Genomic DNA, 25,687 nt, shown 5'->3' with positions numbered 1-25,687 from the left:
ACCCCACAAAGCTTCGGGGGAGCTCTGGGCAGTGTCCCAGCAAGCCAGGGCTGGAAAATCCCAGGAATCCCACAGGGAGATGGGATCCAACACCTCCGTGCCATCCCTTAAAAGCCAATCCCGATTCCAGGAGCGTTTGGGATGGCTGGAATTCCAAACAGCCCTGGGGAGGGAAATGACCACGGGCTAAGGGATGGATCCATTGATTTTATTCTGTCCTTGATCACGATCTCGCCTTTCCCTGGGATGTTTTCGGCTGAGGTGCTTTTTCAAACAGCTTTAATTCGTTTTTCCCTCGGCTGCTGCATTGCTGCTAATTGGGAACTGGGACTATCTGACAGGATTTACATAGATTTTGAAACGGGAAAGGAATAACTTCCAAAAATACCTCCCTTTTTAAACGCAAATGCAGCAGGAACTTCATGGAACCATTTTCTTAAAATACCCTGAAAATCCGCCGTGATTTTGATGGATCCTTTCTGCCGGGGCGAGGTTTGCTCTGGGAAAGGAAGGATCCGAACATCCCGGCAGGCTCTGAGCTCTGACCGCTGCCCGGACCCTCCCCGCATGGCCGGCTCTCCCCGGGAACTGAGGCTCGGAATTCCCGGGAATACAAACTCAGAATTCCATGGGAGCACAGGCTCAGAATTCCCAGAACACAGGCTCAGAATTCCCGGGAATACAAACTCAGAATTCCATGGGAGCACAGGCTCAGAATTCCCGGGAATACAAACTCAGAATTCCTTGGGAACACGTGCCCTGCGGGCCCCCGAGCCCATCCCATGAGGTCTCTCCTTGTGGGATTTGCTCTGATCCCATGGGATGGGATCTCTCCTTTCTGTTCTGATCCCATGGGATGGGATCTCTCCTTTTTGCTCCAATTCCATGGGATGGGATCTCTCCTTTTTGCTCCCATCCCATCCCATGGGATCTCTCTCTCCTTTTTGCTCCCATCCCATCCCATGGGATCTCTCTCTCCTTTTTGCTCCCAATCCCATGGGATCTCTCTCTCCTTTTTGCTCCCAATCCCATGGGATCTCTCTCTCCTTTTTGCTCCGATCCCATGGGATCTCTCTCTCCTTTTTGCTCCCAATCCCATGGGATCTCTCTCTCCTTTTTGCTCCCATCCCATGGGATGCAGGGGGGACCTGCCCTGGCAGGGATGAGCCCCGCGGTCTCCATTGGCACCGGCACGTCCGAGTTCCCCGGGATCGTCTGCCACGAGCTCCCGTAGCCATGGAGACACCGAAGCCGCGCACAGCAACACTTTTCCAGGCGGTTTTTTCCCTTTTTTTTTTTTCCCCCCGCCAGCCTCCTCAAGTCTGTTGTGCCCACAGCAAGGGCTGGTAATTTTCAGGGAATAGTGGAATTTTCTTTGGAGTGTCAGGTGAGAGCCCTGGCAGAGTTTATCCTTGCTCTGCCCATCTCCAATCTACATGGATCCTTGTGGGATGGGGCATCTCTGCTCCAGAGCCAGGCTGGGAGAGCTGGGAATGTTCACCTGGGGAAGAGAAGCATCCAGGGAGAGCTCAGAGCTCCTTCCAGGGCCTAAAGGGGCTCCAGGAGAGCTGGGGAGGGACTGGGCACAAGGGGTGGAGGGAAAATAAAATCACCCTCTGCTCGGCACGATGGGATGGGCAGGAGGGGATGGGAAGGATGGGATGGGAAGGATGGGATGGGCAGGAGGGGATGGGAAGGATGCCGGGCACAAGCAGCAGCAGTGCTGGAATTCCAAGCTGTCATTTGGAAAGGATCTTGGCCAAAAAAAAATCCCGTGGGGCCTGGATCCCCCCTGTCTGTCCCAGCACGGGGCTGCTCCAAGGCTCTGTCCCCTTCCCGGCACCCCCACGGCCTCTCCTGTCCCCCACATCCCCGGGGCCACTCCCATGGGTGCCCCTGCAGCCACCTGGACCCCCCAGTCCCGAATTTCCACAGCATTTCCCATGGCTCTGCTCCTCCCTGCGTACCCAGGGTCCTCCTGCAGGATCACACCCACTGCAGCCCCCTGTCCCTGTGCTGTCACCTCCCCGGGGGTCCCCCAGCACATTCCTCGGCGTCTCCGCCACGAAAGCGCAGCCCCTGCACCCCCAGGGCACCACATCCCTAAAATCCCCCCCAAAGTACCCCATCCCTAAAAACCCCCAGGGAACCCCATCCCTAAACCCCCCCAAGGTACCACAACCCTAAACCCCCCCCCAGGGTACCCCATCCCTAAAATCCCCCCAGGGCACCACATCCCTAAAATCCCCCCAAGGCACCACATCCCTAAAATCCCCCCCAGGGCACCCCATCCCTAAAATCCCCCCAGGGCACCCCATCCCTGCATTTCCCCACTCCACCTGTATCCCTGGGTTACCACACCCCTAAAATCCCCCCCAGGGTCGCACCTCCCCCCCGCATCCCACGCACCTTTCCGCATCCCCACGCTCTCCCATCCCCCCTCTCCCACCTTCCCGCAGCCCCGCGTGTTTCCCACCCCCTCCCGCCTCCTCCCAGCCGCTGCATCCCCCCCCCCAAGCCGGGTACCACACCCCCGCATCCTCCATCTCCCGCATCCCTCCCCACCCTCCGCATCCCCGCACCCCACGCGTCCCTCCCTCCATCCCTCCCTCCCCACCCCTCTCTCCGCCCCCCCCTCTCGCAGCTCCCCCCGCCTCCCGCAGCCCAATCAGGGCCGCTCGGAGGAATTCAAACCCCGGCCCCGCAAGCGCCGGCGGCGGCTCCGCTCCGCTCCCCGAGCCGGGAAAGCGGCGCCGTGGAGCGGCCGGGAACGGCGGCGGCACCGGGAGCGGGGCCGGTCCGGATGGGCTCGGGGAGCGGCGGGGCGGGCGCGGCCCCAGCCCGCAGCCCGGAGCTCAGGTGAGAGGGGAGGAACCGGGAGAAACCGGGGAGAACCGGGAAAGTTTGGCTGCACCGGGCACCGCCCGCCCGCGGCTCCGCAGGGGCGGTGCGGGATGCGGGGACTCCGCTCCCGGTGCCTATCCCGGTGCCACTCCCGGTACCGGCTACCCCCGGCCCCGGGTGGGCTCCCTGAGGGGTCGGGGGGTCCGGACAGGTTCGGTATCCCCGGGCTCGGGGTGCGCCCGGGGGTCTGTGACAGCCTGGGGTGGGCGGAGAGCGAAAAAAAGGGCGAATTTTGGAAGAAATATCGCTGCTAGATAAAATCTGGGATGGGCATTTTAGGGAAGAAGAAGTGGAAAACAAGGAATTCCTGCAGCTGCTGCAAAGCTGCCGATTTTGGGGGGGCGGCTGCCGAAACCCCCAAGTGCTGAGGGGCTTTGGGGGTGCCCAGCCCGGGTCTGGGAGACGGGGGAGGGGCGGCTTCGGGAAACTTTGGGATGAATCGGAGCTGCTTTGTCCCTGCCGGAGCCGGGGGTCCGTGCGGGAGCCGGGGGGATCCCGCAGGACCCCGGGACAAAAGGCTGAGCCACGGAGCTGCCCCTTGGAGGAACCGGGGGCGTTTCGCTCTCAGCCCCCCGGAGCTGCGGGAGCTTTCCGGGAGATCCGGGCAGCCCTGCCCGGGCACAGAGAATCCGGCGAGTCTGGGCTCGCTGGAAGCAGTTTTTGGTGCAGAGCCTCGTGGTGAACATGAGATGAAGCTCCGGCAGTGCCGGGGTGGGATTGGCGGAGATTTGGGGCTCCCCAGGACCTGAGCCCCATCCCCTCCTCCCTGCCCGTTCCCAGGGGGGCTCTGCCTCCTCCCAGCCGCTGTTCTTGGGCAGGAACGTGCTCAGGGCGGAGGAGCTGCTGCTCCGGGCTGGTTCTGGGGGTGCTGGGCAGGGCTGGGCGTGGGACAGGAGCTGGGAATGGTTTTGGTGGCGAAGGGACGCGGTGGGAGCAGGGTCTGGCTGGCTGCGGGTGGCAGCTGCTCCTGGCAGTGCCAGGATCTTTGGGCGAGGCTCTGTTTTCCCTGAGCAGCCCCTGGGAAGCTGCCGGGGAATTTGCTCGGGGTCTCCCCCCACGGCTCCGGCGTCAGGAGGGGAAGGGAGAGAGGGGAGATCATCCCTGGAAACTGCACGGGAGTGGCGTGGGTGGAACCCCCCCGGGCTGCAAATCCCCCCGGGAAGGATGGAAGGACACGAGGACAGGGCCTCGTGCCAAGGTATTAGGTTGGATATTTAGAATTTCAGTGTTCAGGCAGTGGCACTGGGCGAGTCCCCATCCCTGCAGGGCTTTGAAGGGATGTGGCACTTGGGGACAGGGGTCAGCGGTGGCCTGGGCACTGCTGGGAATGGGCTCGATCATCCTGGGGGGGCTTCTCCGATGTAAACAATGCCCTGATCTCGTGATCTGGGGCAGCTCCAGGGCCACCAGCAGCTCCTGCTGTCCCCAAGGCTCCATCCACCTGTTGCAGGTGGCCCTGGCCGGGCGGGTCCCCGCTGTCCCCGCGGCTCTCCCGCTGCCAGGGAAATCTGCTCCGTGCCCCCCGCAGCCACCGGGGCCGGGGCAGCGTTCCCGGGGCACAGCGGGACGGAGCGGGCAGTGCCCAACCCGTGCCCAGCCCGTGCCAGGCCCGGCCGGGGCCGTGGGCGGCTGCAGGAAAAACCGGAGCTTGGAGCGGCAGCATCGGCTCGACAGCTCCGCGTGACACGGGGGACAGGAGCGGTGACAGCAGCGGGTGGCAGGAGAGGGTGACAGGAACAGTGACAGGAGCGGTGACAGCAGCGGGTGACACCCTCGGGCTCGTGGCGCTGAACTCTCTGGAATTGCTGCCGTAAATCCCGAGCCGCGCTTTGGGAGCCGCTGCTGGGCTGGGCTGGGGCTGCTCTGGCTCCAAACATTCCCCACAAAATGCGATTGATGGATCGGAGAGCCCTGAAGGGGAACTTGAGGGACGTGAGGCTGCGGCTGCAGCCCGGGGCGGGGCGTTAAACCCGGGATTAAAGGAATAATCATGGATGGGGAGGGAAATGCGGGACGGGGGGGGACTCCAGGGTGTGGGGCCAGGGATGGGAAACTGGGATTTAGAGAGGAGCTGGAACCTGCAGGGAGAAGCTGTGGAGACCCAGAGAGAGGGACCTGGAGTGGGTCTGGAATTGTTGATTGTGATGGAATTGCGATCAGAGCACAGAGGGATTTTTGCGTCCTCCCAACCCTTGTGTGGCTTCCCCTTGCTGTCCTGGCAGGGCTCGGTGCCCACCGTGCCTCTACATCCCAACCACCCAGGCAGAACCTCCTTCAGGGAGGATTTTTGGAATCCAAACCTTCCTCGGGAAGCGCGTTTGGCTTCTGCTGGAGTTCCCCTGTGCATGGGAATGGTTCGGAGCAGAGATCCCCGAGCCCAAAGGAGAGCAACAGCTCAGGGTCATGGAGAGGAACAAAGTCCTGGGAGCTCCCAAAGAGGCCGGGCAGGAGTTGCTGGATCCTCTTCCAGCCTGGAATGGCTCTGGAGGGGCTCGGAGCAGCCTGGGATAGTGGGGACCCCTGAGGTCCCTCCCAGCCCATTCCATGATCCCACAATTCCCTTCGGAGTGGGCAGAGGTGGCTTTGCCATCCCGCCCTCGCTGTCCCCACGTTCCTGCTTGCCCAGCTCGGGGGGACGAGGATCCCCTGGAATGGGAGAGCTCTTGGAATTCAGCTGGAAAATCCTTGGAGCTGCCCGGGGTGGGGAGGGCTCCTCATCCCGGAGACTCCTGTGCCTGAATTGGCGGGATCTCCCGCAGCCCCTCTGCATTGCAGGGCTGGGAGTTTGTCTTTAATTGTGCCGGGCTGTGCTAACGAAGGGATTAAGGCCTGGAAGGGTGAGCGGTGCCGGCCAAATTCCCCTCCCTGCTCCAAGGACTCGCGTTTTGTAACTCTCCTTTCATTCCTTCATCCCTGCCTGGAGCATCCCACACTGGGATCCAGATCTGAGCCACGTGTCCCCTGCAGCCACTGAACCTTCCCAAGGGCTGAGGGAGCTCCTGGATGGATCGGGGCATTCCCTTCCCCTGGATTCCAGCAGGGATCGGGGTGGGCTCCAGGGCTGGATGTGTCCCTGTGGAAGGGGGATCTTTGCTGGATCCCATGGAGCTGCTCCATCCATGGGATTTGGGATCCAGGGGATCTGGGATTCTCCCTTTCCCAGTTCAGGAGGGCGTGGGAGGCGCCCAAGGCTCCTCCAGGAAAGGAGGGGTTGGAACCGGAGCTGCTGCCAGGGCTTGGAATAAACGCCTGGATTCTCCTGAGCGGGACAGGGGGATCAGGAACATTCCCTGAGAGTGGCAGAGAGAGAGAGAACCTTGTCCCCAAGGGAACTCCTGTCCTGCCCTGGCTCGGGGCAGACACGGCCCCGCTGTCCCTGGAGCGGGATTGCAGCCGGAGCAGCCGCCGGGCTCGGCTGCCAAGGTGCTTCCAGGAATCCTCTCTCCACTGGGGCATGGCAGGGACACAAGTCAGGCGCTGATGGAGAGTGCTTGGCACTGGCATGGCACAGAGTGTCCTGGCACAGGGCGGGGACAGGCAGGACCAGCCTGGGATCCTGGCACGGGGCCGGAGCCTGAATCCACAGGAGCTGCAGCCGGAGCTGGGGGCGGCCGAGACACGAATCCCCCGGGGCAGGACTGGGCTCCAGCTGCAGAGGGACAATCCTGTCCCCCTGTCCATCCCCGCCTGGCACTGGGGGAGAGGAAAGGTTCCAGCAGAGGGATGAGAGGATTTGGGGTCGGGTTCTGGGGATGCTCCTTCCCTCCAGCTCTGTCCTGTGTGTGTCACTCATCCCAACCCAGCCCAGACATTCCTGGCTCTGGGGAAGCCATGGAGGAGCCTCTGGCTGAGGAGAGAGATGGGGATGGGCCAGGGGGCCGAGCTGGGATCCAGGGGGCCCTGCTGGGATCGGGGGGACCCTGCTGGGATCCGGACCCTGCTGGGTCTGTGGCCATTCCTGGTTTCCCAAATCCTGCCCATCCCACAGCTTTTCCCACCTCCAGCACATCCCTGGAGCAGGGTCTGGATCTCAGATCCCTGAAGCTCAGGGCAGCCCCTCTGATCCCCCAGCAGCTCCCAGTTCCTTTCCCTGCCCGGTTTGCTCCAAATTCTGGGAGCTGTGGCCAGATTTGATCAGAACCTTCCCTGAGGGAGGCAGGAATGGGATCCCCCCGGCTCCCTGCAGCTCCGAGCCTCCCGAGGGTGGATAAAATCCCTGGGAGTTCGCAGCATGGGAACGGCATCGATTTCCGGGAGCTGAGCCCTGGCCCTGCCATCGATCTGCATTTTTATCAGCTCATCTCGGTGACGGGAGAGGCTTTGGCACTGCGGGGGAGGAGGAGGAGGAAGAGGAAGAGGAGGAGGAGCAGCTCTGCCCTGGGGGTGCTGCTGGTGGTCCCTCAGCTCCTCAGGTCTCCTGCCCGGTCCTGCAAAGCTTGGAGGGATGGAAGGAACGAGGGATTCAGGGATAGAAGAAAGGATAAAGGGATGAGGGATGGAAGGAATGAGGGATTCAGGGATGGAGAGGTGGAGGGAGTGAGGGATTGTCCCTAAACCAGGACAGGGATGCAGGGATGGATGGAATGAGGGATGGATGGAATGAGGGATGGAAGGAATCGGGGGATTCAGGGATGGAAGAAAGGAGGGATAAAGGGATGAGGGATGGAAAGAATCAGGAATTCAGGGCTGCAGGAATGGAAGGATTCAGGGATTCAGGGACATTCTCCAGGTTCAAGTGCTCCCCAGGGAGAGGCTGGGACACTTGTCGTGCTTTGGGAAGGACATGGACCAAATCCAGCAAGGCTTCACTTTCCCTCTTCTCCTCCCTCTCCTGCTCCTGTTTGTGTCCGATCTGGGTGGGTGGAGGGGCTGAACAATTCCAGAGAATTCCCGGGGCTGGGGTTCGCTCTTGTTTCCTCTGGAATTCCTTGATGACAACCACCAGCCCTTGGAAAAATCCATTTTTCCTTGGATTTACGGGTGTGTGGGGATGCTGGGTGGGGTTCACTGGGCATTCCCAGGGCAGGGAAAGCTCCGGCCCTGCCTCCTCCTCCTCCTCCTCCATCCTAGGCTGAATTCCTGCTTGAACCTTTCCTGGTCACAGAGCCCAGACGCGGATTTGGGAGCGTTCCCCCCTGCTCAGCCTTTGCCGCATTCCCAATCCCGGTTTTTTTGGGGGGCTCGGAGCAGCCTGGCACAGCAGGAGGTGTCCAGGGCTGGCTCTGGATGGGCTTTAAGGTCCCTCCAACCCATCCTGGAATTCTGTGACAGGAGCAGAGCTGGCATTGACCATCCCGCTCTCGAGCTTTTCCAGCCCGGATTATTTTGGGGGAATTCAGCTCCGTGATCCACACAAAGCCTCGGCCGCTGCTCCGGGTGTCGCTGCACGTGGAGGGCGGCTCCAAACAAACCCAGGAACGATTAAAAATCCCTCAATTGCAGCACCGGAGTTCCTGGGAGCTGAATCTTTGCCCATTTGCTCAATAATTCATGGCAGAGCCCGGTAATTAAATGCTAAAGACCCGATTTGCCTGGCATTGTTTGCAATTCCATTGCTGCTTGAATGCGAGAAATTACCGAGTCATTTAATTGGTAATTAAAAGTAATGATTGCTTCCCATGCTCCAGGAATTACTCAGCATTTCTGGGGTTGTTTGCACACAGCAGAAACACCCTCCTTGTTTTCCAGGCTGATTTTTCCTGTAAACTGATCCCTGGATTTGTGCTGAGGGAAGCCTCGAGCTGCCCCATCCTCTTTTATTGGCTCATAAAAGCCAGGGAAAAAAAAAATGCAAATTAACCAAATGAGGCTGCCCGTGGGAAACGCCCGGGTTTGATCCCTGTCCCCCTTCCCGGGCTCTCCCCCTGGATGTGCGGGTTTTGGGGGGAGTTTGGGATGTCCGGGTGCTTTTGGGGCTGGGTTTGGGAGTTTGGATAAGGGAACGTGGCTGTATTTATAAATATTCCACAATTCCTGACAGGAGGAAATCGGGATCTGCTCCCAGGCAACGACAGGACAAGAGGGAACGGCCTCGAGTTGTGCCAGGGGTGTTTTTAAATTGGATATTGGGAAAATTCCTCCATGGAAACGTGGGGCAGGGGGAGTCCCCATCCCTGGGAGTGCCCAAGGCCGGGGCTGGATGGGGTCTGGGGACAGTGCCAGTGTCCCTGACCGTGGCCCTGCATGGGTTTTAGGTTTTTCCAACCCAAACCATGCCACGATTCTGGAATTTCGCAATTCTCTCCAGTTCTGATCTTGGGAAGGGTCCTTAAATGGGGCAGCTCCCTGCTCCGGGAATGGATTCCCAGACAAAGCCGGGATGTGATGATTGATTGAAATGGAGAACTGGGATCGGGTCCGTGCAGATCCCGAGCAGAGCTCGCTGTGGGATCGCAGCGAGGGGAATTTTTCCCTCCTGAAATCCCCGATTCACGGGACCAGTTCGGGACCAGTTCGGGATCGGGGGAGCCGGAGCCTTGCGGGGATGTCAGAGCAGTGCGGGGACATCGCGGTGCCATGGCAACCTGAGCTGGCCACCGAGCCGGGAGCGAGGGACGGGAGCGGCTCTGGGACTGGGATGAACTGGGAGAGGCGCTGGGATGAACTGGGAGCGGCTCTGGGATGAACTGGGACTGGGATGAACTGGGGGCCGCTCTGGGCTGAGCCTTCCCCAGGTTTTGATCCCCAGGGATGGATCCTGGCAGTTTCGAGGAAACGTCCCTGGAATCGTGCAGGGGCAGGGCAGGACCTTGGAGAAGCTGGGAACGCTCCCAGCGGCTGGAGCCGACATTTCCCGGAATCTCGGGGAGTTCTGCCCCAGCCTTGGAGCTGGGATTGCGATTCCAAGAGCGGGCACAGGGAATAATTTCCATATTTGTGTGCAGAGCGTGGCTGTTCCGTGAAGAGCTCCAGGATAACCTTTGCTTATTCCCAGTCTGGAGTTACTCTGAGCTGGTTTTTTTTTTTTTTTTTTGCTGCCTCAGCCCTTCCAGCTGCCCTTCCCTGCTCTCATTCCCAAATCGCCGGCTCTGGAGGCATCTCGGAGCCAGAACGTGAATTAATAATGTGCTAAGAAAATAAAGACACTTCAACAGCCTTTAAATCAAGGGGAACAGGCTGTTAAAGGCTTTGGACAAATCCCATTACTTTGTGTGCAGTTTTAGGGCTGGCAGGAATAAATCTCCCGGCAATTTATGGATGGTGACAAATTCTTTGAGGAAGAGCCGGGCCCGTGGGATGCTCCTCGTTATCCAGAGATTCTCTGCAGGAATTGTGGAGCAGATTAATGTGTCCCACTGGAAGTGACAGCACGATTTGTGGCCCAGAGCCTCCAGGGCACCTGAGCTGGCACCAAAATCCATTTTGGGAGTCTGGGATGCTCCTGGCTGGGCTCTGGAGCGGGGCTGGGGGTGACAGAACAGAGCAGGAGGGGACAGGGACTGGGAAATTCCTGCTGCCCATCCATGGCAGGGAAAGAGGGGTCAGGGAATGTTTGGGGATCAGGGAATGTTTGTGGCTCTGGGATCAGGAATGTTTCTGGATCAGGGACCAGGGAATGTTTGTGGATCAGGAATATTTGTGGATCAGGAAATGTTTGTGGATCAGGGACCAGGGAATGTTTATGGATCAGGAATATTTGTGGATCAGGAAATGTTTGTGGATCAGGGACCAGGGAATGTTTGTGGCTCTGGAATTAGGGAATGTTTGTGGCTCAGGGATCAGGGAATGTTTGTGGATCAGGGAATGTTTGTGGCTCAGGGATCAGGGAATGTTTGTGGCTCTGGAGCTGCCCAAGCCTCTCCTGGGGTGGCTGCTGGCACCTGGACCCTGCTGCTGTCACCCTGTCCCCAGAGCTTCCCTGTCCCTCCCCTTTTTCACAAACCTCTCTGGCTCGACCAGGAAAGGCTGGTTTGGGTGGAAAACTGGAGGAATTTGTTTGGGAAGTCGATGGTCGTGGGTTTCCCCTGGCTGCAGCTCCTCAGGGCTCCCTGGGAATTGGGATTTCCTCCCTGTGTTTGCCTGACCCTGGAAATTTCCTGCTCCAGGACCTTTTTCCTTTTGCTCTTTTCCTCCCTGGAGCCCCCCCAGGACCAGGATTCCTCTCCTCCTCTCTCCCCAGGGTTCAGGGAAGCTGCCAGGGCTGGGATTTTGTGCAGGGAGAGCTCCCAGCCCCCCTGCAGGATCAGGGAGCAGCTCAGGTGTGGAACATCCCTCACCTGTCCAGGAGAGCTCTGCAGGGCTGGGCTTGGCTCGGGAAGGGGCAGCGAGCTGGAATTGTCTGCTTGAGCAGGAAAGGACAGCACAGGACACTCCCTGCCCTCAGTGTCACCCAGCACGGGGTCGGGGAAATGTTGGGAATGTTGGGAATGACCCCCCCAGGAAAGGGGGTGGGAGCTGTCCCTGCCCCACCGGTGCCATCCAGAATAATCCTGGAATTATCAGGTTTGGATTAAGCCTCCAGGGCCATGGAGCCCAAGCATTCCCAGCTCTGCCAAGGCCACCCCTGTCCCCCAAGTGCCACATCCCCACGGCTTCCAAGCCCTGCAGGAACGGGAGCCCAGCCTGCCCCACCCTTTCCATGGAGGAATTTCTCCTCCTGCATCCACCCAGGCTCCCAGGAAGTCCAAGGTGATTTTCTTTCATTTTCCATTGGCACTTAAATCCAACCTCCCATGGCTGGAACCTGCAGGAATCACAAATGGTTTCCCCCCCACATCCAGCCACGGGTGATTTTTTTTTTTTTTTTTTAAATTTTTTTTTGGTTTTTGTTTTTTTTTATTTTTTTTTTTTTGCCTGGAACTGGAGCAGCCAAGTGTGGGATTGTCCTCCAAGCAGGAACAGTCACTCGGTGCCACAGGGCTGTACCCAGAGCAGCCACTGCAGGCTCTCACAAATCCCTTTGTCAGCAAAGAAAGGGCTCAGATCCTGCTCTCAGATCCTGCCATTCACAGGGAAGGGAATTCTGATGAGAAAACTCGGATTTTCCTCTCCCCAAAAGCGCAGGGCTGGGTGGTGGGATAATGCTGAACCTCATTTCATCATCCAGGAGGAGCTTTCCTGTCTCCACCTGGATCCCAAATCCCTGCTCTGAGGCAGGGCTGGGATGGATATTCCTGAGTGCCAGAGCCTCAGGGCACCCCAGAGCTCCCCCAGGACCATCCAGATTTCTGTGCTGTAAGAGGAAAAACTCAGCACAAGGATTCCTTCCAGCCCTGAAATCCTTCCAAGGAGAGAGGGCAGAGTGGGAAGCTCCACACAGCAATTCCCACAGGCAGGAACTTCATGAGAGGCAGGGGAAATTTGGAAGCAAAAGTCTTGGAGTTAAATTTGAATTAAAGCAAAGAATTCCAGGATGGTTTGGGGTTGGAAGAGACCTTAAAGCTCATCCAGTCCCATCCCATGGGCAGGGACACTTCCCACTGTCCCAGGGTGATCCAAACTCTGTCCAGACTGGCCTGGGACATTGCAGGGATCCAGGAACTGATGGAGGGAGGGAGGGATGGATCCATGGAGGGATAAAGGATGGATTCATGGAGGGAAAAAGGATGGATTAATGGGTGTGGTGTGGGTCCATGGATGGATTCATGGATGGATCCATGGATGGGGGGATGCAGGGGGAGGAACTGAGGGACCCTCTGGCCACATTTGGGATTTGGGGATGAATTTCTCCAGAGGAACTGTGGGAACTGCCAGGGCAGCCCCAGCAGGCTCTCCCAGGAGCAGTGGGAAGGAGACCTTCAGGAATTGTTCATCCATGCCCTCCCAGCCCTGCCAGGGCCCCGGGACTGAGCAGAGCAATTTTAATTTGCCCCTGCTGAGGCTGCCCTGTGCCCCGGGCACCGAGCGTTCCCTGCACTGCTGGAGTGTGGAGAACTCCCCAGGAACCCCAATTTCTGCTGGACAGAGCAGGAGAACACGTGCCTGTTTCTGAGTATTCCCAAGGGATTTTTTTCCCGTGGGAAGGAGGCACTGGAGGTGCCCTTGGGAAGGGCAGCACTGCCTGCTCTGGCTTTGCTTGGTTCTCCAGGCTGGGATGGATCCAGGAGGGTCAGGATGGAGGTGGAGGGAGGGGCTCAGCACCCCCCTGGCCATGGACAATTCGGGAATGCCAGGGGAAAGAAGGGTCTGACCCTGGCAGGGAGAAACAAGGAAGGGGAGGTGGATCCCAGTGGATCCCAGTGGATCCCAGTGGATCCCAGGCATGGGGATCCATTTATCCCTGCTGGGGCAGGACAGAGGAGAAGCCCTGGGGGCACAGCAGGAGCAGATTCCCGGGGATAATCCAGCTCTGGGATGCACAGCAAAGGCAGGAGAGGAAAATCGGGATTGTCCCACAAAAGAGAGGGAACAGCTCCGTGCTCTGCAGGAGCTCCTCACCCTGCTCTGATCGGGGTAAAACCCCCGGGGGACTCGGGGCAGCTCCGGGGTTTGATCCCTTGGGAAGCTCAGATTTCCCTGGATGTGCTCCAGAGGCAGCCAGGGCCCGTCCCAGCAGCAGCAATGACTGAAAAAGGCAAAGCAGAGATTCCAGCAGCTCCGGGGGGAGCACCAGGGGTGTCCAGAGGGGCACGGAGCAACCTCGGACACCTCGGACACCTCGGCCACCCGGACCTGCTGCTCTGGAGGTGAAGGGAAGGAGGGAGGGACCCCAAGACCCTGCAGGGGAAACCTTTCCCCACCTTTGAGGAGTTCAGGCACCAAAAATCACGGGGGAAAAAAAATCCTCCAGGGAGATTTTGCGATGATTCGTTTGTGAGCAAGATGAGGGTGGGGTGATGGTTTTAAGGGAAAAAAAAAAAAGGGAGGTTCAGGGTGGAAATGAGGGAGATTTTTTTAGGGTGAGGGTGGGGAGGGGGCTGGGATGGAATTCCCAGGGAAGCTGTGGCTGCCCCTGGATCCCTGGAGGTGCCCAGGGCGGGGTTGGGGCAGGGGGGAGGTGTCGGGGTCGGCTCTGGATGGGATTTCAGATCCTTCCACCCCAAACCTGGATCCTTCCCCTCATCCCACTTGGATCACACCCAGATCCTGCCTGGCTCCTGCTGACTCCCTCCTTTGTTCTAAATAAGCATCTCATTAGGTATTTGCCTTCCCAAATTAACATTTAATTCGTGCCTGGTTCCCAGAAAAACCTGGGCACAGCCTCCTGGAATTGTTGACAGTGATCCTGTTCCTTTGTGAGCTCTGTCCCTATTAAGCAATTTCCTCGCCTGTGTCTTTTGAGTTACTAAGGGAACAGGAATAAAATCTTAATAAAACTCCATCAGCTGCTCCTGAAATAACAGCAGCCTCCTTCGAGGGGCCTGAGCACAGGGATGGGGATCTGCTCCCAATTCCCAGGAAATCCAGAGCACAGAGTCACGGGATGGGCTGGGCTGGGCTGGAAGGGCCTCAGGGTTGTCCAGTTCCACCCAATTCCATCCAATTCCATCCAATTCTGGGGAGGGTGGTGTGGATGTTCCAGGGATATTGATGTGGATATTCCAGTGTTGTTGGTGTGGACATTCCAGGAATACTGATGTGGATATTCCAGCCACATTGATGTGGATATTCTAGGGATATTTGGGTGGATGTTCCAGGGAGGTTGGTTTGGATATTCCAGGGATATTGATGTGGATGTTCCAGGGATGATGGTGTGGATGTTCCAGGGATGATGGTGTGGATGTTCCAGGGATGATGGTGTGGATGTTCTCCTGAGGGGGTGGTGTCAATGTTCTCCCAGGGAGGATGACGTGGATGTTTTCCCAGCGAGGTTGTCATGGATGTTCTCCCAGGAATGTTGATGTGGATATTCCAGGGACATTAATATGGATATTCCAGGGATATTGATGTGGATATTCCAGGGATATTGATATTCCAGGGATGTTGATGTGGATATTCCAGGGACGTTAATATGGATATTCCAGGGACATTAATATGGATATTCCAGGGATATTGATGTGGATATTCCAGGGATATTGATATTCCAGGGATGTTGATGTGGATATTCCAGGGATGTTGATGTGGATATTCCAGGGATATTGATGTGGATATTCCAGGGATGTTAATATGGATATTCCAGGGAGGTTGGTGTGGATATTCCAGGGAGGTTGGTGTGGATTTCTCCTGGCTGAGCTCCCCCCCGCCCAGTGCTGCTCCCAGAGCCTCTGGCAATTCCAGAGGAGTCCCGGGATGTTCTGCTGATCTCCCTGCAGTTCCACCTCCCTTTTAACCCCTTGTTCTCTCTGTCCCTGTCCCCAAGCCCTGGCCAGCCGGACGCTCCCTCGGTGACGGTGACGTGTGGGCACAGCCTGGCCCTGCTCCTGTCCCCACGCAGCTGCAGCCAGGTGAGTCCCCAGCCAGGTGAGTCCCCAGCCAGGTGAGTCCCCCAGCCAGGTGGGTGCCCCAGCCAGGTGGGTGCCCCTGTTCGAGCTCCCTCTGCCCCAAACCCTGCTGGACACGAATTCCCATCAGGAATGAGCCTCCCCCTGTCCTTGTGTCCATCAGGATCCTGCCCTGAGCTGCCCCTCTGCCCCCACAGCTCCTTTTTAATGGGGATTTCCTGGGATTTGGGGTTCCCAAGGGTCCCTCAGGATCCCCGGGGATTTATGGCCAGAGGAGCAGCCTCTGCTCCAGTGCCCGGGCTGCCCACCCACCCTGTGCCCTCATCAGTGGCTTCCTGAGCTTGCCAGAAAATCCAAAATTCCCCGTGAACCTCCCGGCCCTTCCCTGTGCCTGTTGCTGCATCCCGGGGCCGCTTCCTCCTCTGCAGCCTCTGCTTCCCCCACATCCAATTCCTTCTCCTTCACCATCTGTTTTTCCACGTCCAATTCCTCCTCCCTCACCATTTCTGCATCCCCTTCGCCCAATTCCTTCTCCCTCACCCAATTCCTCCTCCTCCCTCACCATCTTTGCTTTCCCCACACACAATTTCTGCTCCTTCACCATCTTTGCTTCTCTTTCACCCAATTCCTTTTCCCTCACCATCTTTGCTTTCCCTGTGGCCATTTCTCCCTCCTTCACCATCTCTCCCTTGTCCGTATCCAATTCCTGCTCCCTCACCATCTCTGCTTCTCCCTCACCCAATTCCTTCTCCCTCACCCAATTCCTCCTCCTTCCTCACCATCTTTGCTTTCCCTGTGGCCAATTCTCCCTCCTTTACCCAATTCCTTCTCCCTCACCCAATTCTCCCTCCCTCGCCATCTCTCCCATGCCAATTCCTGCTCCCTCACCGTCTCTGCTTTTCCCTCCAGGAGCTCTGGGCTGGGCCAGGAGCCGATCCCGAGTGTTTGCCCATGGAATAGGCGCTTTCCCCGGTACCTGGGCACAGCGAGAGGCTGAAGTTGGTTGCCCCGGGCACACCCGAACTCGCCGTGCCCCGGAGCCCCCGGCCTCTGCCATGAATGATGCATCCACCATGGATTATGAACTGCTCTCCCCGTCCCTGGTGGAGCACCCCGCCGGCGGCGCGGGCATGGATGCCGAGCAGAAAACTGTGTTTGCCTTCGTCATCTTCCTGCTGGTGTTCCTGGTGATGCTCATGGTGCGCTGCTTCCGCATCCTGCTGGACCCCTACAGCCGCATGCCCGCCTCCTCCTGGACGGACCACAAGGAGGGCTTGGAGCGGGGCCAGTTCGACTACGCGCTGGTGTGAGGGCAGGGCAGGCTCGTGGCGAGCCCCCCTCGCTCGCCCCTGGCCCCTCTGTGGTGTTGCCCCGTCCCCCCCCCCCCCCCGTCCCCCCCTCCCCAAAAGGATGCTCCAGGCTGGGTGGGGGCGAGCGGGAGTTCTGGCCCGGGGAGGTTTTCTAGAGGTTTCTCTCTTTTCTAAGCGATTTCTCAGTTCTCTTAGCCAGGAGGGGCCGGGGGGGGGGGTGGGGGGGGTGGGTGGAGGGGGTGGCCAGGGCTCCGCTGTCCCCTTTGTGCCCCCCTCGCACCCACCCCACCACCCCCCCCCGGGCATGGCAGGAGGGGACGGGACGGGGCATGGCGGGACCTGCCCTCGGCCCGCGGGGCTCCCGGGCTGGGCTCTGCCCGATGCCAGCCCCGAGCTTTGACCCCTTCGTGCCCCCCCCCCCCCCCCCCCCCGTGCCCCCGGAGCGCTGCCCGTGGTCCCGTGCGTGTCCGTGTGTCCTGTAGCTGAGCCTGTGTCCGTCCGGGGTTTCTCGGCACCAGACCCGAGTGCTGGCTTTGTTCCTCGTGTGTGTGTGTGCCAGTCCCGAGCCCCCACCCTAAAAAAGGGAGGGGAGGGTGGAGACCCCCCCCCCCCCCTCCCCTTGGCTGTCCCTCGGGCTGAGCTGGGCGAGGGGCAGCCCTGAGCCCCCCCCTCGCCCACCTGGCGACACCAGGATGGGTCAAGGGAGACACAAAACCCTCGGGAGAGGCTCCTGGCAGCTCCCATGGGATCCATCCCAGTCCCTGCTGGGGTGGCCACGCCGTGTCCAGGGGAGCCCCTCCCTGGCACTCCGAGCTCTCTGCAAGTGGCCAAGGGGCGAGCAGGGGAGCCGCAGGTGGCCCCAGGGCTCCCAAAGCCCTTGGTGGGCAGCGGGAGGGTTTGCGGGAGGGATTTGAGGCCAGAGAGGGGAGAAGCTCGCCCCCCTCCATGGAAATAAAGCCGCACTGTGCCAACCCCAGCCGGCTCCTGCTGCGCTCTTTGTCTGCGAGGGGAACCGGAGCAACCCCCAAAATCCAGAGTGACCCCCCCGGGACTTGGGGACCCAGCTCGGCCTCCTCCTGTCCCACACAGATCCCGTCTCACCCACGGAGCTGTTCCGGGGACATTTCCCAGCTCTCCCAGCTCCTGTTTCCCCATTCCCGGTTCTCTCCCTTTTCTCTCCGGTTCTGTCCCCTCTCCTGTCCCCTCCCCTGTCCCCTCTCCTGTCCCCTCTCCTGTCCCCTGTCGGGCCGCAGGTGCCGCAGTCCCGCCCGCCCTCTGCTGGCACCGGGCTCCGTCTGCGCCGGGAGCCGGGAAAAGATTCCCAAAACCGGGAATATCGGCCTGGGAGGAGCGTCCGGGCTGGACCCACCGGGAGAGCCCACCCAGAGCCCACCCAGAGCCACCGAGGGCCACCCAGTGCCCACCCAGAGCCACCCAGAGCCCACCCAGAGCCACCCAGAGCCACCGAGGGCCACCCAGAGCCCACCCAGAGCCACCCAGAGCCCACCCAGAGCCACCGAGGGCCACCCAGAGCCCACCCAGAGCCACCCAGAGCCCACCCAGAGCCACCGAGGGCCACCCAGAGCCACCCAGAGCCCACCCAGAGCCCACCCAGAGTCACCCAGAGCCCACCCAGTGCCCACCCAGAGCCACCCCTGCCATGGGGACACCTCCCTCTGTCCCGGGTGGCTCCAGCCTGGCCTGGGATATTCCAGGGATCCAGGGGCAGCCCCTCCCCAAAATCCCACCCAGATTTCCCTGGCCCAGTCTGGAGCCATTCCCTGTCCCCCCCATCCCTCATCCCAAATCCCTCTCCAGGCTGGACAATCCCAATTTTGTCCCCAGGGATGCTCCAGGTTGGAGCCCTGCCCTCCCCCAGCCTGTGCCCACACAAACACACAGCCCCAAAAATAACCCAAAATAATTTTATTGTTGCCGTTGCTTCCGATACAAAAAAAAAAAAAAAAAAAAAAAAAAAAAAAAGGGAATTCCACAAAGAGCCACCTCTCTGTGAGGGACAAAGGGCACAGGTTTGGGGTTTCAACATTTCCCCCCCAAAAAAATAACCAGTAAGAAATGTCAATATAAAAAAAAATATAAAATAAAAAAAAAAAATAATAAACCAAACCAAAACACCACACCAGAGAGGAGGAGAGGAAACCTCGAGCTTTGAGACTTTGGCTCAACACACACACACAAACCCAGCTCTGCTAATTTATTATTATTATAATTATTAATACTTTTTGGATTTTGGTTTTTTTCTTAAAAAAAAAAAAATGAAGGCAACTGTTGGAAAAAAAAAAAAAAACAAACCAAAATAATAATATAAAATTATAAAAAAAAAATCCCAAACATCAGGCCACCCATCCTGTCACAAGCTCTGGGACTCTTGTAAAATCCAGAGTCTGGAGCTGCTTTGAAGAGTTTTCAAGTTTGCCTGGAGCCCCGATACAGTAAACACACACATCCCCCACCCCTGCGGCAGCGAAGCAGAAATTCCCACCCCTCCAAAAAAAAAAAAAAAAAAAAAATTAAAATTAAAATTAAAAAAAAAGTAAAGCTACAGGAAAATGCACTCCTGCCAGCATTCCTTTGGTGGTTTTCCATAAATATGGGAGGGTGGATGGACACAGTGCAGAACGCGGGCCCGGCAGGAGGCAGCACCTTGATCCCGGGAATTAATTAATGAGCACCTTGATCCCGGGAATTAATTAATGAGCACCTTGATCCTGGGAATTAATTAATGAGCACCTTGATCCTGGGAATGAGCACCTTTATCTCGGGAATGTGCATGTTTTATCCCGGGAATGAGCATATTTTATCTCGGGAATGTGCCTGTTTTATACCGGGAATTAATCAGCATTTTAGCCCAGGAATCAGCACCTTGATCCCGGGAATGAGCATGTTTTATCCCGGGAATTAATGAGCACCTTTATCCTGGGAATTAATCAGCACCTTTATCCTGGGACTGAGAACCTTTATCCTGGGAATGAGCATCTTTTATCTCGGGAATGTGCATGTTTTATACCGGGAATTAATCAGCATTTTAGCCCAGGAATCAGCATCTTTTATCCCGGGAATGAGCACATTTTATCCCAGGAATTAATCAGGACCTTTATCCCGGGAATGAGCATCTTTTATCCCAGGAATTCATCAGCACCGTTTATCCCAGGGCTGCTGGAGAACTGCAGGGATTTGTACAAAACTCCGGGAATGGCCCTGCAGGGATCAGCGGGACAGGGAGGAGGGGACAGAAGGGAAATGTGGGGCAGCACGGAGCCCTCCAGCCACCCCATCCCGATTTTCCACATTTTTTTTGGTCAGAGGGGAGCGATTCCCAGCCCCCCCCTCCCCACAGGTGACCCCAAGTCAAGGATTCTGTTCCTTGGATGTCCCTGCCCATGGAGGGGACAACCCGAGCTGTCCCTTGGCTCAGGGCTGAGCAGAGGGAGGGGGTTCCCTGCTCAGGAGCTCGGAATCTTTGGATTTTGGGAGCTTTGGGCTCGGGTTTGGTCTTTTTGGGCTCGGCTCAGGCACCCCCAGAGCAGAGCAGAGCATCCCCAGAGAGGGGGCTGATCCCAAAGGGGGCTGATCCCAAAGGGACATTTCCCAAAACTGATCCCAAAAGGGGCTGATCCCAAAGGGACATTTCCCAAAAGTGATCCCAAAGGGACATTTCCTGTGGCTGATACCACAGGGACATTTCCCAAGGCTGATCCCACAGGGACATTTCCCATGGTTGTCCCAGCAGGTGCTGATCCAAGAGGGACATTTCCCAAAACTGATCCCAAAGGGACATTTCCCATGGTTGTCCCAGGAGGTGCTGATCCCAAAGGGACATTTTTCTGTGGCTCATCCCAAAGGGACATTTCCCAAGGCTCATCCCAAAGGGACATTTCCCCAAGGCTCATCCCACAGGGACATTTCCCCAAGGCTGATCCCACAGGGACACTTCCCGAGGCTGTCCTGGCAGCGGTGGCAGGAGAGGACGATCCCATTGCTGTCGTTTTTGCTGTTTTTTTGCCGTTTTTTTGCCGTTTTTTTGCCGGGTTTTTTTGCTGTTCCCGGGGTGGCTGGCAGGGGCAGGGCTGTGGTTGGGTTGGGTGGGGGGGGGGGTCTCTGGTGGGCTTTAGTAGAGCTGGAGCTGCAGCTTCATCCTCAGTGCCTGGCCCAGCTCCCCTGCCAAGTAGTCGAGGTGATTGTTGGCGTCGAGTTTGTGCAATTCCCTGCGGCGGGGCAGGGCCACGCTCACGATTTCCAGCAGGTACGTGCCCGGCAGGATTTTCTTACGGCCGAGGTGCAGAAAACTGAGCCCTTCTTTATGGTGGATCCTGAACAGCCCCTCCTCGTTGCCCTGGGCTATGGTGTAACGAACCCGGTTCTCCAAAGGTTCCAGGGCTGGCAGCAGCTCCAGGATGTGCTCCTTGTGTGCCAGCTCCGACAGGTTCAGGGTCATGGATACAGGAGCCTCCACGTCCATGCTGGCCAAATTCACAGAGTGCTCCTGGGTAAGGAAAAAAGGGGGGTTTGGGAAAAGGTAAAGGTTTGACAGGGAGGTCTCACAGGTATTTGTGTGTAACAGGAAGGTTTGTCAATGAGGAATCGGATTTTGTTTTGTGAAATATTAGGTTTTTGGTGCTGGTGTGTGGGGGGGTTTTTGGGGTTTCTTTGGGATTTTTGAGGTTGCTCCTGCAGCTCTCAGTGATGGAGCAAATTCCCCAAGCCTTGCCCAGATGGAATTTTGGCTCGTGGGGAGCTCTCAGACCAGCGAGGTAGAGACCAGCACATGCAGAAAGGCACAAACCCATGGTTTATTCTATGAAGGCTTCCTGTCTGCACATACCCACGGCTGTTGTTTTACAGGGGTTTTATATCTTTGGAGGGTTTGACAGTTTGCACCAATTACCAAGGGAATTCTACTTTGTAACCAATCCCTGAGGGATTTTACATTCAAAGCTGGCCTATGGATACTAAAAGAGAATGAACCACTAATATTGAATAAGATATTAATATAAGAGGGTCTAACAATGGGGGGAAGCTAAATTCCTTTTTGTATTCATCATTTCACAATCCATTCCTTATCTCTAAGCTATGATTTTCCAAGGGGCTTGTTCTGAGGATGCAGGGAAACTTTCCTCTGTGTTTTCTGCTCCCTGCACAGGTTTTGATATAGAAAGAATTGCTGATGGAGTTTTGAGATAGAAAGAAAAGAATTGCTGAGCCAGTCTTACTGGATAACTAAAAGGCCAAAAGGTAAAGGGAGTTAGAAAGGGTTTTTCTAACTCAGAGCAAAGGATAATCCAACCTCAAACAAAAGATGTTTTTACCAAGCAAAATCATTTTCACAGACAAACAAGAAAGCCAATGGTGCAAGAAGAGAAAAGACCTCAAAATTTTCCACTAAAAGAAAACTGAAAATCAACTTCCAGCTTAAACTGTAACTTTTTTGTGATTGGAAAATAGTAACAGGGATGTGGAAATGTTAGCAGTTATGACAGGCTATAGGTAATAGTAAAGGAATATTAATTGGTTGTTATGTATTAAAATAAAGTATATAATGCATTTTAACCAAAACTAAAGTTGGCTTCAGACAAACCCACAGCTGAGGCTGACAGGGCTGGGCTGGGCTCTGCCACCCCTGAGCTGTGAATTGCTGAATCCTCTGATACAAGAAACAGCATTTAAAATAATAAATAAATAAATGGCTGTATCCTCTGGATAAACAGCATTTAAAATAATAAATAAATAGATTGCTGTATCAGCTGGATACAATAAACAGCATTTTAAAGTGCCAGTCTGAGGCCCCCCCCATCCCTCGTTTCAGCTCTTACAGAAAGGGGAGTGGAATTCAGGGACAGCAGGGAAAGGTGGGTTTGATTTAGGGAAATTCAGCCCCAAATATGGGAAATCTCAAAGGAAAGGTGGGATTTGATTTAGGGGAAGGGAAAGGTGGGTTTGATTTAGGGGAAGGGAAAGGTGGGTTTGATTTAGGGCAAGGGAAAGGTGGGTTTGATTTAGGGGAAGGGAAAGGTGGGTTTGATTTAGGGGAATTCACTCTGAATTCCAGCTTTCCCAAGCAGATGTGCATGATCTGCTGGCTCTGCCTGGCCTGAGGGAACAGGATCCACTCCAGGCTCTGTTCCTGAAGGGATGCAGCTCCTGCCTTGCCCCAGCCCCTCCAGGACAGCCTGGATTTCTCTCTGTCTCTCTCACCTGGTGAGGATTTCTCACCTGGTGCCCCTCGGTGCCGTTGGCGCTGCGCCGCTGCCGGCCCCTCTTGGGGTACCCGTTGATCTTGCACTCGTAGCAGGTCTCAGGGGACAGCAGGTTGTCCTCATCCTCCTCCTGGGGGGCAGGCAGGTAGGGACCCTTCCCAAATCCCAAACCAGAAATGCAGTGGCTGGTGGGAGGAGAGGAGAGGAGAGAGAGGCAGCTCAGAGGCAGGAACCCATGGGGAGGTCACCATCCATGGGGAATGTCACCATCCATGGGAAATGTCACCATCCATGGATCCCATGGGGAATGTCACCATCCATGGGGAATGTCACCATCCATGGGGATGTCACCATCCATGGGGATGTCACCATCCATGGGGAATGTCACCACCCATGGATCCCATGGGGAATGTCACCATCCATGGGAAATGTCACCATCCATGGGAAATGTCACCACCCATGGATCCCATGGGGAATGTCACCATCCATGGGGAATGTCACCATCCATGGGGAATGTCACCATCCATGGATCCCATGGGGAATGTCACCATCCATGGATTCTAATCATAACTTTACCTCAAACCTCCATGCCAAAAGCTTTTAACATGAACTTTAACACTTGTAACTTTCCCTTAAATCCCTTTAAAGCCCCTTCCCATTAAATCTTCCTGCTCAAGCTGCCACAGAGGCAGCAGAGTTCCCAGGGCTCAGAAATCCTGGGATCAAACAGGAGCAGGAGCAGAGCTGCAATTTTCCACCCTGAAACATTCAGGGCACAGAAGGAACAGAGGAATCCCACGTCTGGCTCCTCAAGCCCCAGTTTTTCCAGTCTCTCCCGAGTGTCTCAGAGCAATTCCTGCTCTGTTTCAAATCCCAAATCCCCTCTGTCTTTCCTGCTGCAGTGACAGGGACCTACATCCATTTACAGTCACAGCTCTCATCACTCTGAGTCCCTAAAAACCTCAAATTCCAGACACTCCTGTGACCACTGAACCGTTTGTCACAGCCTGCTGCTCTTCCCAAACCCCAGATCAGAAGCCAGGAGCACATCCCAAATTCCTTCAGCCTCCCCAGGACTTCAACAAAAGCCACTTCTAATTAAAACTTCGCTTCTACTCAAAGCTCTCTGCCAAAAACTTTCAAGGCGAACTTTAACACTCGTAACTCCTCACCTTCCAAAACCAACGTGCAATAAACAACCTCACACCAACCAACAGCTACACAGCTCTTTAAAAAAAATAAAAAAAATAACAACAACAACAACCCGACACGGGAGGAGACGCTGCTGACACGAGCGAGGAGCAGCTGAGGATTCCCTGCCCCACATTTCCCTGGAATTCCCGGCTCCTTACCCCTGTCCTGCCCTGAAGTAGCCCCCGGGGCAGCCGCACAGGTAACCCCCGTCCGTGTTGGAGCAGCCGTAGCTGCAGGGGCTGCCCCCGGCCGAACACTCGTCCACGTCCTGGCAGCCCCCGAAGGCTTGGTCGAAGTCGAAGCCCGAGGGACAAACGCACTTGAAGCTGCCCAGGGTGTTGTAGCAGGAGGCAGAGCCACAGGCAGAGGGGCTGGAGCACTCGTTCTCATCTGCGGGGATGGTGGGATCGGGGGGTTATGGGGTTATGGGATCGGGGAGTTATGGGATCGGGGAGTTATGGGATTGGGGAGTTATGGGGGTTATGGGATCGGGGGGTTATGGGATCGGGGGGTTATGGGGTTATGGGATCGGGGGGTTATGGGATCGGGGAGTTATGGGATTGGGGAGTTATGGGATCGGGGGGTTATGGGATCGGGGAGTTATGGGATTGGGGGGGTTACGGGATCGGGAGGTTCCAGGGTGTCCCCTATAGGTGCAGGGTAACCCCCACAGGTACAGAATGCCCCCCACAGGTATGGGATCCCTCCCACAGGTACAGAATGCCCCCCACAGGTACAGGGTAACTCCCACAGGTACAGGATGCACCCCACAGAATTCATCCCCCCAGGTATGGGACCCCACCCCCAGGTATGGGATCCCTCCCCCAGGTACAGGATGCCCCCCAGAGAATTCATCCCACAGGTACAGAATGCACCCCCCAGGTATGGGACCCCTCCCCCAGGTATGGGACCCCACCCCCAGGTGTCCCCACTCACCCACGCACTGGTTCCACTGGTAGTGCTGCACGTAGCCCTGGGGGCAGCCACAGCGGTAGCCCCCGAGCACGTTCTGGCAGCCGTGCTGGCACCGGTGGTTCCCGTCACACTCGTCCACATCTGCAGCCAGGGGACACACAGGGAGTGAGACACTGTCCCCTTGTCCCCTTGTCCCCTGTCCCGGGCTCAGGGACCCTCCAGGCTGCTCCTGTGCCTCGTCCTGGCTCTGCAGGGACCCCTGCAATTCTGGAACTGAGACACTCCCAGACAGCCCTGCTGGGATGGTCCCTGATCCCAGGTCAGGCCTGGGCTGTCCCCAGCTCTGCTCTGCCTCTGAGATCTCTCCTGGTGGAATTTGGGGCCATTCCCTTCCCCAAGGATCACCCAGCCCAACCCCAGGCACCCCAACAATCACTGGTGGCTGCCCTCGGTGTTCTTGCAGATGAAGTTGCAGGGCTTTGGGGACTGGTTACACTCGTCCAGATCTGCACCCCAGGGACAAAACACATCAGCCTGTGCTGCTGGCCAGGGTCCCCTCCACCCCTCGGACCTCCCAGCCCAATCCTGAGCACGAGGTGATGCCAGGTTTAGTGGCTCAGGGCTGGGATGTCCCCGTGGATTTTGGCACTCCTGGATATTTTCACTCCCTCATTTTTCCCTCTGCAGGAAGCAGCCGAGCAGAGCCCAGGGCTTTGGGGGAGCAGCTCAGTTTGAGCCAGCCCGGCCCTGGAGCATTGTCCAAACCCTCCCTGAATTTGGAGCGAGGCTCTCCAGACCCGGGGGTGCCCCAGGAGCTCCTCCCCAGGGA

The 25,687-nt window shown here is 57.1% G+C and overlaps 2 protein-coding genes and 1 long non-coding RNA gene across 3 annotated transcripts in view; 1 reads left to right on the top strand and 2 right to left on the bottom strand.

Annotated features, from left to right (window-relative positions):
- Positions 1-194: 194 nt before the first annotated feature.
- Positions 195-2,135, bottom strand: LOC148221184 (uncharacterized). Its single transcript, XR_015808510.1, has 2 exons — positions 1,614-2,135; positions 195-1,501 (listed from the first exon to the last, which is right to left on the bottom strand). It is a non-coding gene; the product is annotated as an uncharacterized LOC148221184 (long non-coding RNA).
- Positions 2,136-2,840: 705 nt separating this feature from the next.
- Positions 2,841-17,510, top strand: CTXN1 (cortexin 1). The gene is made up of 3 exons (XM_014887186.2): positions 2,841-2,859; positions 15,143-15,227; positions 16,134-17,510. Exon 3 carries the CDS (start codon positions 16,280-16,282, stop codon positions 16,532-16,534), a length of 255 nt encoding a protein of 84 aa, XP_014742672.1. The 5' UTR covers positions 2,841-2,859; positions 15,143-15,227; positions 16,134-16,279; the 3' UTR covers positions 16,535-17,510.
- A 1,320-nt stretch (positions 17,511-18,830) lies between these two features.
- The window catches only part of FBN3 (fibrillin 3), a 78,402-nt gene continuing 71,545 nt past the window's right edge, over positions 18,831-25,687 (bottom strand). The window contains exons 61-64 of the mRNA XM_088179173.1: positions 24,880-24,999; positions 24,102-24,333; positions 22,766-22,934; positions 18,831-21,038 (exon numbers count right to left, since the gene is read on the bottom strand). Coding sequence (XP_088035299.1) covers positions 20,664-21,038; positions 22,766-22,934; positions 24,102-24,333; positions 24,880-24,999 — 896 coding nt within the window. The 3' untranslated portion in view covers positions 18,831-20,663. The remainder of the gene's footprint in view (positions 21,039-22,765; positions 22,935-24,101; positions 24,334-24,879; positions 25,000-25,687) is intronic.

This window comes from Sturnus vulgaris, chromosome 26, assembly GCF_052056855.1.
Source record: "Sturnus vulgaris isolate bStuVul1 chromosome 26, bStuVul1.hap1, whole genome shotgun sequence".
Lineage (NCBI taxonomy): Eukaryota > Metazoa > Chordata > Aves > Passeriformes > Sturnidae > Sturnus > Sturnus vulgaris.
Note: the sequence above shows the minus strand (reverse complement) of the source record. Positions and strands in the feature narration are given on the sequence as shown.

Excerpts from the sequence above, each read along its gene's own strand:
- CTXN1 (XM_014887186.2), top strand. The coding sequence starts at position 16,280 with ATGAATGATGCATCCACCATGGATTATGAACTGCTCTCCCCGTCCCTG.